Source organism: Poecile atricapillus, chromosome 2, assembly GCF_030490865.1.
Source record: "Poecile atricapillus isolate bPoeAtr1 chromosome 2, bPoeAtr1.hap1, whole genome shotgun sequence".
NCBI classification, from domain to species: Eukaryota; Metazoa; Chordata; class Aves; order Passeriformes; family Paridae; genus Poecile; species Poecile atricapillus.
The window spans coordinates 93235957-93246747 of record NC_081250.1 but is presented as its reverse complement, the minus strand read 5'-3'; the positions used below and the strand labels follow the sequence as shown (position 1 = coordinate 93246747).

The window sequence follows — 10791 nt, the reverse complement described above, 5'->3', positions numbered from 1 at the left end:
AACTCAGATGCCAGTCTTGTCCTGTCCTCTCTGATTTTGAAAGGTTTTTAACATTCCTGTCTTTTTACCACAACCACGTGGACAGCATAACAATCTTGGTTCCAGGAAATTGGAGCAGGTCAGTACAGCCCCTTCATTGAAAATACAGCCATTATCATCAGAACTTTTCCTCTCCTCACTTGGTATGTTAATATTTGGGATTGGTTAACTGCTTAGACATTTACAGCCAGTAAAGCACCACACGACATTCTGTAAAACTTTAATTTATTCCCCTCCCAAGTATCCAGAATAGAAGACCCTCTTAAGTTGGAGAAAAATGTGACAAAGAAATAGATTACCAGAATAGCTGTTCACAGAAGAAGAAAAAGCACATACTACCAAGGTTACACAGAAAACAACCCAAAAGTCCTATTTAATGGGATAGTGCAAGTTAACAGCATGTCTCTGGCAAGGATACCTTCATTTGGATTATAAAAGTTTTACAGAATTAGATCAAGAGTCTGGATGGGTCTCTGGTATTTTACTATAGCATTAAGAATGTACTGTTTGAAAGATGCTGTACAGAATGACCCACCAAACAAATGTATTTACAAGCCTGGGGAGAAAAAAATTATTTTTCAGTTTATTCAAAATAAAAATACACATAGAATTATGAAAATATAGGTTTACTATTTCCACCACACGTAAGTCAATGCTGCTGTCTGAAAGGCTTGCAAGATTATTTCAAGTTTTTTAAAGTTCATCTTTTTCCCTCAATAAGGTGTACCTATGTTCACTGGGTGCCAGTTTCTGGAATGAGCTCTCTGGTGGGCTACTTGCTAAATCCTGAATTGGCTGAAAAACAGAACAAAGAGTAAAACTGTTTGTTAGACTAATAACCATTCACCTCCATTAAATAAATTTCTAGCATTATGGGAGTACACAAATGTCCTGCATTCTCACAAATTTAGTTTGGGGGTTTTTTTTGGAAGGCATGTTCCAAGTCCCAAGTAGATGGAACACAGACACAAACACACATTAATTAAGCAACTCCAGTTAAGGATATTCCTTTTGTTGTAACATCTCAAGGGCAACAGCCATCACATGAGTTTCTGTACAAGTCACACAGAAGTATTTCAAATGTACCCCACTGTGTATTTGCCTGAATCTACCACTTGCTTTGGAGGTATTCTAGTTTTATGTGCATTTATTTTATCAGATACACCAGGACAGAAGTGACATCATAGCAAAAGTATTTTAGAATTACTTTTCCATGGAAATGAAAACACCCCATACAAAAATGCATGCAATTCAATGGGCATAGGTGACCCATGACAACAGCCTCCAGTTTAGTTAAGGCTGGTACTTATTTCCACTGCATCCACATATTCCACAAGATGGCAGGATGCCATACAGAGATGGGAACAAACATCAGGTTTTGTGTGCATTTTTCAAGGCAGAAATGAGGCAAGAGCAAGCCTGAAGCTCTGGGTCCTGTGCCTGTGCCAGCAGGCAGGCAGCAGGATCCAGGCACTCCACAGGCTTCCTTCTTCTCTGGCAAAGCCTCCTCTGGGCAAGTGCCTGGCCTATGCCGCAGTCTCCAGCCCTTATTTCGGCCCCTCCTCCTGATGACCTGAATTCTGGTTGCTCAATGAATTTCTGAGAAACACAGGGAACTACGAGTCAAATGAATTACTGCTGAGACAATTCAGCCCACGTGTTTTCACAGCCAGTCATAACAACATTCAAAAGCAGTTACTCTCCTGGCCAAGGCAAGCCCTCCAGGGCTTTCACACTTTCAAATCTTGAGCAGGGCAACAGGAGGCTGCACTCAATTGACTTAGAGCAGTGCCATCCTTACCACATCCCACAGATGAGCAGGAAAAGGAGGCTATAGCTATAAATAGTTTCTGTAACTCAGCCATGGAATGGCCCAAGGCTCCCCAACACAAGAGCACCAGGGCCCTTTGAGCCCTAGATAATACAATGCAAGCCTTGAAAGAAGTGTTTGAAAATGGTTCTTTTTCTTTGGAAAGTGCCCAAAGTAGTGAAAATGTTCCCTGACAGTTAAATTTGCACTTTTCAGCAGGACCCCAACCATGTGAGCTGAGTATCAAGAAGATAGAAGGCTGATTGAGACACCATTACAAGACTGGGATGAGCAGAGGGAATTGGGGCTGGTCATGTCCCTTCTTTTCTGACACTGAGCTGCTTCTGACTTTTGTCTGAAGAAGGATCTAGTAGTTGTGTTTCTGAAGAGATCCCAGAAGTGTCTTCCAGGCATGTAATTACACAACATGACAAGCTCTGAGCAGAACCATGAGGAAATCAAACTGACAAGTGCAGCCTGTGAGCACTGCTAATGCTGTTTGTCAACCGCATTAACAAAAGCAGTAAAGCCTATTACTGCTCACCCATTCTTTCTTGATGTTCTAGTAATTTGCCTCCTGCTCGCATTGGTAAATATATGAAACATTCAATCAATTGTTGTTTCCCCTTAGAAGCATCCTCTAGTAGTGTGTTGTGTGAAAAATAATGCATCTATGATGGATTATCAGTTTTTTGCACTGAAGTCACAGGAGAACCTAGGAGCAGCTCTAAAGTCAGAACAGTCATCCAAGCCCAAGATCTCCTGTTTCAGTGGAAAAAATAAATATTCTTATGCTCTTCCCTTATTCAAGGCAAATAGGTACCATACTAACCCTAATGCCTACTACCCCTAATACTCCGTGCCTTTACCCAAAGAAGGTTGGAAGAGCCAAGCAAAGGTGGTAATGTTATGTTCTGTTAACAGATTTTCTCTTTCAAAAGACAGAAGTTAAAAGAACAAATATACTAGAAGGTACAGCTCTGACAAGGAGTAAAAAAAAGGTCTTAACTAAACGGCCAAATGAAATGTATTTGTTGTAACCTTACCTGACCAGGTGCTACATCAGTTGGATCAGGGCCATGATGAAACTCTCTATGCAATTTTCCAGAATGCAAGTCTAGTACAAATTGCTTCAGTTTACCTGGAATTCTGGAACAAATTCAATAGAAACATCCACATGTTTATTACAAGTTAAGTCCAAACACAGAAGATTTAAAGTGCACTGCTTAGAGTAGCTAACTTCTGTTTATCTAGCACACTATGCCTACTTTTAGGTGATTAATAGAGGACAGGGAGCCACATGGTTTGCTAAGGTATCCCACCAGCTTCTTTTTCTTTCCACTGTCTCTTGAGAACACAGCAACTATTTCATCTTTTCAATAACTCCCACAGAGCTGTACCAGCCAATAACTTCATTGTGAACTCCCTTCAGCTCCCCACTAACCATAATGTAAGAGGGAACAGCAGGTTCCAAATGCACAGTTTACAGATACAAATGACACTTGGGGAGCACTATTGACAAAACATCTTTGAAAGGCTCTCTACTGCCTCAGCAACTGCACACACACCACAGATAAGCACTAAGAGGATATCAATGTAAATCTAATCTGAGATCATCTACTGTCACCCACAGCAAACATACTAAACTACAGCATCGAGTTTTATTTGTGAAATGTCAGGCTAACTAAAAATTTCAAAGTGAAGAGTTTATCTAGTAAGTATTAGAGATGAGATAAAAAATCTACAGTGTGAGAACTACACAAAAAATCCTAAGGTGTGAATGCACACAGGTTTTTGTAGGGAGTCTTTCATCAAACTAATTATTACATTTAGGAAAGAGGAAGAAAGTGTGGTCAGACAAACTACCAGCAATATTTAAGATCATCAGAAAACTCTGTGGATAAAATGCAGCAATACTGATTCAGAGGGTATCATTACAGCAGTGTCTGTAACCAATCAGTATTACACTAGTAATTTAAGGGGCCTCTTCCCAGCCCAGAAGAGATCATGGATTATTACCAGTGGAGAAAAAGGGGTTCATTCCAGCCTGGTTATAGGAACAGCAGACTTACTACTCCCTGCTTTTCCTCGGGCTCCTGCCCTGTTCTAGGTCAAGCACATTGCTGGAGACATTCTCTTCTCCTAATGCAACAAGGGCACTTAGTGCCTGCAGCCTCGTGTAGATCAGCCTGTTCTTGCTAAGAAGCTGCACCCATCTGTTGGTTGTAGGACACTCCCTGCTATCATTTCCAGCCTGGAACAGCATGGTGAATAGGGCCAGGTGGCCAACAGTAAAGGATAGAATAGTGATGGTCTCATTTACCTGCCAAGTGCCTATTCTCCAAAAAGACAATGAACTCCCTAAAGAGCGAGGATATCTTTTAGAGGGCCAGCTCCAAAAGTGCCAAATCCAAACCCTATTGGCTGGTGGCAGCACTGAGGTTACAAGGGACAGCCCGGGGCCAGTTTGTAAAAGAGTCTGGGAGGTTACTGAAGTGGTAGATGAAAGTCTCAGAATTAAGATTTTACATATTAAAAAATAAAATCACCACACAAAACCACCCAAGAAACAACAGAAACAACCAAACCAAGCATCCAAACCACATATACACAAAATAATATCTTCCCAGGAGCTCCAAGCTCTTCTTGTTCCCAAACTGTGTTTTGCTATTTCTGTGTATCAGCTCAACCTCCTAGAGTAAGGTTGAGTAATTGTTTATCATTAGACAACTGTCTACAATCCTGACATCTCTTTCAGCTTCATTTGTAAGTGACAACTGGTACACATCAAGCAAGTAGCTCTCATTATTCTGACAGTGTTTCACAGAAACTGAACATTTAAGAACCATAACATCAAAGTCTAAACTAAACATTTCTACTACCTCTATACGAGATGTTAATTTGTTTTAGGGCTGTTTAAAAAGTGACAATAAAAAGAGTGGTTTTAAAATGCAAATATCCTACTATTTTTTTGCTTGGGTGTGTGGTGAATACAATTTTCCAAAGAAACAGGAACACGGGGTGAAAAATAGTCACTTATCAAGAATTTCAACATACATAGCTTCAAGTATTTGAAAAGCACTATTCGAGATACATCAAACAGAGACAACATTTTATAGATAAGCCTGTGGAGAATTATAGACAGAAGCTAAGTTCGAACTCTCCTCCCAGATGTTAGTATCTCAGGTAGAAAAATGTCTCCTGGAATAGCAGAATCAGACATGATATTACATTCACGTTGCACGCTAAGTCTGAGCTTTGAATCCTTGGTTTTGACAAAAATGAAACACCCAGCCTAGACATCTAACCAGGAGTTAGCAGGCAGTGTATGTGCAGCTGCCTCCTTTGAGACAGGAACTGCAGTTTTAACACCAAACCAGAAGATAAAGACAGAGTGCTTGTTTCAGGCTGAAAGACCCTGAAGAGAACATTTACATATCTTCATTCCTTGACCAATCCATGCAAGACAGAACATCTGCTTCCAAGGCAGTGCTCCATAAAGAGTCAGGCTGAGGTAATGAGGGTTACCACAACAGTATTTCACCTAAGCACCCTGGTACTTTGCTGTCACGTACTTTATCCAGATAAACATGCCAGTGATTCGCCATTTTCCAAGTTGTACATGGAAAATTTCGCAAACACACACAACCACTTCTTTGATGCATTAGTCTACACCAGCTTTCCAGGTGTAGACTAATGCAGGAAGGCTAGAATTACACTGCAGAAAAAACCAAACCAGCAGGCTGGGATTTATTACATGCTGCATTTTACAGCAATCCCTGAATAACACAGTACTTCACATTACATGTAGTATTTTTAATCTTTTAAAGTTGACATGTCTAGATCACTACTAAAAACACCATGCCAGGCTCCAAATGCCTAATCATAATGGAAAATGGGAAAACTGTAGAAGAAAAGAAGACCAGCATCTAAGAACTTCATACGAGATTCCTTTCTTGCATAAAGTAATACAACTCCACTTAAACAATGACTTCACGCCAGCTCATCCTGCTTTAAGGCTCTGACACTAAATTACAGAGAGGCAGCCTTACCTATCCCAGATTTACTCATCTTCCCACCACAGTACTGCTTAAAGTATGAGCCTTTTCATTTGTTCTTCTCAAATTAAAATGCACCAAGAAAAATACTTACGACAAGTCACTGAAGTCTGGAAAGACATACATGTGCCTGAAGCTATCAATAGCAATGACAGGGCAGTCTGCTGGAGTCTTCTGAATGTGGAGGAGTGGATGCCTGAATTTGTCACAGTCAGCATGGAGGAAGTTTATTGTACCTTAACATTGTGAGCAGACAAAAGCCCATTTTAGGATTTTTTTATTATTATTGTCTTGAAACCCATTTGAAACCATTTTCCTAAGTATTACAAAGGTGAAAATATTAGGTAGATACAACATGCAAAACCTGAAAATAGGTCTAAATAAACAACACCACCAAAATAACAGGTTTTCTTAAAGTGTTTTTTCTTCCCATATTACAAACTGAAGCTTTGTTTACTGACCTCTTAAAACACATTAAATCATTTAGACAAGAAGGATCTCTGAAAGTTACTTACTAATAAATTGTTCATCTATTTTAATAATTTCCAGAGGAGTTGATCCTCACTGTCAAAAATGCATCAAGCCCTTCAGTCTCAAGAGCTTGAAAGCTACAGTTCTGTATGGCCTTTTCTTCCACTCCACTGAGTTGTCTGAAAAAAATTACACCAGTAAAACCAAGAATAGTAGGAATTATTACAAACCTTTTTCACCTATTAACTGCCGTGCAACCTCCTGTTGGAATTTCTCTAAACTCTCCAAATCATCTTTCATGTGGAAAAGTATGAGAAAAGGAAGACCTTCTTCTGTCAGTTCCTGCACAGAAAACAAAGGACAAACTTATTTCTTCCATTTCTTCAGGGCAGCAAATTAAGAGATTCCAACAATTTTCAAATTCAGTGAGATGTCTACTTCAAAAACAGATGAAAGAGCAAGACTAATGATGTTAACTGCTGACCCTTCCTCTGAGATACTGAGTGACACAGTTAACCATGTTTCCTTGCTCTTATCATATACAACAGATAAAGGATGTGAGCAAGTCATTATCAGCATTTTGGGAAGGGTTACACTTTCACTGGAATACTTGCGCTAAAGAAATAACCTGATTCTGAGGAAACACAGCAGCTCCCGAGAAACCACAATAAGGCCTGAGCACCATGGTGTTAAATGCTACAAAAGGCTGAGGGTATATTCTAGAATCCAGTTCTATCTTATTCATATAGTAAATTAGTGCTTTCTTAGCATAACACAAGTGTCTTTGAATAACTCTACCCCCTCCTCACCAAAACAGAGAAAAGCAGAAGCTAATGACACAGCCAGAGCAGTTACGATCAAGAACTGCTCTCCTGCCAGTAACTCTGTCCTGGCTGGTCATCCTTTGTTGGACAGCAAACTTTAGTTCCTCATATATGCTCATAGTTGCTCTTGCAGCCTAATGCCTTCTAAAGATCTCTGCCCACAGACAATTACAGAATTGCTTTGAATAATTTATTCAGGATTTTTCTTTTATTCAAACACAAACAAAACACAAACAACATGCACTTGCTTGCTCCAAAAGTGGTTTTTGTCAGCTCAACTCACTACAACCTGATTGAAGAAATAATTATGTATCATCTAAGAAATGCCTACAGTTGCCCATCTTTCATTTCCACAACAGGTAAAACAAGCAAGTGCTGCTATTGTTTTGATACTAGCCTACATCAGCATAAAAACTATGCTTTTTGAGAAAGATAGTAGTGGCTTGTTCTGCTACCAAATTGAAGCATTTCTTCAGATATCTTCAATTTGCAGTAAGTTGAAGGAAATGTTTTCCTTATCAGTAGGCAGCCAGTTACACAGGGTACATGAAATGGCTCTTGTTCTCCCTTCAACCAAGCCCATCAGGTAAGATGAAGCATAGTCTTTTAAACAGAAGACTGCAGAGATCCTCATCATTTCAGTGCTCTTGAAATCCAAACTTCCCAATCCACCCCTAAAACAACTAATCATATTTGCTCATTCTCATTTTTACACACACAGATTCAGCTGGGTCTCAGCCTTTCTCCTACTACAGGATGGGAAAAAGTCTGTTTTGTACCACTACAATTATGGCTCCACTTCCCCACTCACTTCAGCAGGTACATTTCCAGAGGGAGAAATCCTAAACAGGGTATTCTGGCTCTAAGATCCTCCCTTGCTTGCAAGCAGCTAGAATGACAACCTCAGCAAGTTACACTCACAAGATCAATTTATCTCCAAATAGGCTGTAAGAACAGCTGGCGTGAAGCTTGCTAATTTTAATCCTCTTATAAGGTACCTCCCTTTATTTCCTGTGCTATTCCAGCTTTCATGTCACGTCTCAGGACAAGTGGAAGCTCCCTCAAAAGCTACTGTGTTGTTTGGCACTAAGAAAATCAAAAGACTTTCCACTAGATCTCAGCTTCCCATATCACTTCTGTGCACCTTTGAGAAACTTCTTAGTGGTTCAGCACCACCGTTAAGACCACACAGGTTCACTGCATTTATTTAACACAGAACTACAGAGCCTGGTTATAGGTTAGACAGGGATTTCTTCTGAATGATATCCTGATCCCAACAGCCCTTGCCAGTCAAGCACAGGAACTGTTTTGAATGGGCAGTCTCCTCGAGCAGAAGACCCTGCTTCAGAGCTCAATTACTGTGTGTTTAAAGTGTATTCTAATGCCATCAATACAGTTTAACAATCACAACACTTCATATTTTTATCCTGTAATATTGAGCAGTATACACAATAAGAGACCATTTAAATAGTTGTACAATCTCAGCATGCAGAAATATCTCAATTTTGGCATGTTTAAATTTGTTTGGGTACCAGCAACACTGAAATTTTTAAACTTTGCCAGGCAAAATATCACATTGCAATTGTAACTATCTGCCTAAGCAAACAGGAATCAAAGGTTAAAGGAACAACCAGAGAAACCACAACAGTGTGATACAAGCTGACAGAGATGAACCTTGGCTTCCAAGGCTCAGAATCCTGTTTCACCGTGGGAAAAGTACACTGAAAATCTACCACATGTGGCATCTTTTACATATTGAGTTGCAAATGAAGAATTAAGATTTGTTAACCATCAGAACTTTCCAATAAAAGCTGGCAAGATTAACTAGAAAACAGTCAATAAAAATGGCTTAAGTAAAACCACCCTGTCCCTCTCTCTGATATGAAAGCTGAAGTGCTGCATGTGCTCAGAACAGCAGATTCAGGATAAAAAGAATTAAGTGTGCAAACTGAATGAATCACATTACTGATTCTCTGGCTTCTCATCCAGTATGGACAATGTAGTGAAATTTGGGACAAACCTTGGCAGATTTTTTAACAGATTCTGTATCTAAGTACAAATGCTCCTTTTGAGATGCTACAAACTTTATAACTTTTCAAGGACTTTTCTCCTGTTATTTTATGTTTATTTTATTTTTCCTGTTATTTTAAGAATAAAATAAAACATGGAGTTGGAAATGGACAAAAGAAGACCAAGTTACAAAAGAAAACAAAAAAGTCTTAAAAGAAATAATGAGAAGAGATGTTTAAAAACAAATTTCCCAAATTCCACCTGACAAATTACAGCCAAAAGAAGAAAAGCATTAGAAACGACTCATGAAACTAAAAAGACTAAGGTACCAGTGCTTTAACACAGATTGAAAATAAAAACTCCACATAGTTTTCATTACCATTCCCAGAAGATTAAATGGTCGGCCACCATTTAATGTGCTTATTTATCAGATAATGCCTTGGAAGTGTTTAATACAGTAATATTTTTCTACCATTCACATTAACCTAACTGGGAGGGAGCTGGGAGTGTTTATCCTGGAGAAAAGGAGGCTCAGGGGGGACCTTATTGCTCTCTACTACTGCCTGAAAAGAGAGTGCATCCTTGTGCGGGTTGGGCTCTTCTCCCAGGTGACAAGTGAGGGAAATGGAAAAATAGAAACTTCCACAGATGCTGAAGGGTTCAATCTGCAGCCTTGGAAAGATCTTGGGTTAACGTAATGATAAAGGTACACAAACATTAAGTAGAAAAATTATAAACTTATGTTCCTATAATTGTAAGTCAGAATATGCCTAGAGTAAGTAAGAAATTATATTAGGTAAAATAGTGAGAGGTTTAAGCTGTAATAATGTGACTTACAGCATAGGCTAAGGATCTAGAAGCCACAATAGAGGTGTGTGTGGTTACGTGACCTGTCAGCTTATTGGCTGAAAGACAGATGCACTGCAGCAGAATTAGGCAAAGGTGATGGGTTATTAAGTAGAAACAGGTTTCACTCTGTCTACTGGAGCAAAATGTTATATATTGCTGTGTGAAGAAGAAACCCATGACTACCTTAAGCTATGGCTGACTTGTTGCTTCTCTCCAAATCTCAGGCCTTTGAGACTGGTATCTTATGTGGCTTATTTAAGCAATAAATCATCTTAAATAGCACTGTGGTCCCATCCCTCATTTTTCATCTCAATAACAGAAGAGGAAATGGCCTCAAGTTGCAGCAGGATAGGTTTAGACTGGACATTTGGTAAAAAATCTTCACTGAAAGGACTGTGAGGCACTGGGACAGGTTGCTCAGGCAAGTGGTAGAATCACCATCCCTGTAAAATGCTCAAAAAAAACATGTGGATGTTTCTTCCTTTTACCACACCTTGAGCTGTGTCCATGTGATCTATTAATCTTCAGCGGCAACATGGACGTGGGACCTCGTGACAAAGTTTAGTGTTGAGCACAGTAGGGCTGGGTTAACTGCTGGACTCAATGATCTTAGAGGTCTTTCCCAACCTTAATAGTTCTGTAATTATAACTTCTTACTTTGGTAGTGTATGAAACTACTACAGATCTGTCTCCAGTGAATTTCAAGAGTAACCAAAAAGCTACTAAAGAA

At 39.4% G+C, this 10791-nt stretch overlaps 1 protein-coding gene across 3 annotated transcripts in view; it reads right to left on the bottom strand.

Annotated features, from left to right (window-relative positions):
- Window positions 1–247: 247 nt before the first annotated feature.
- ERP44 (endoplasmic reticulum protein 44) overlaps window positions 248–10791 on the bottom strand; it is a 48277-nt gene continuing 37733 nt past the window's right edge. For all 3 annotated transcript variants that reach the window (XM_058831937.1, XM_058831938.1, XM_058831936.1), the window contains exons 9-12: window positions 6609–6720; window positions 6002–6143; window positions 2896–2998; window positions 248–834 (exon numbers count right to left, since the gene is read on the bottom strand). In XM_058831937.1, the coding sequence (XP_058687920.1) occupies window positions 733–834; window positions 2896–2998; window positions 6002–6143; window positions 6609–6720 (459 nt within the window). In that variant the 3' untranslated portion in view covers window positions 248–732. The remainder of the gene's footprint in view (window positions 835–2895; window positions 2999–6001; window positions 6144–6608; window positions 6721–10791) is intronic.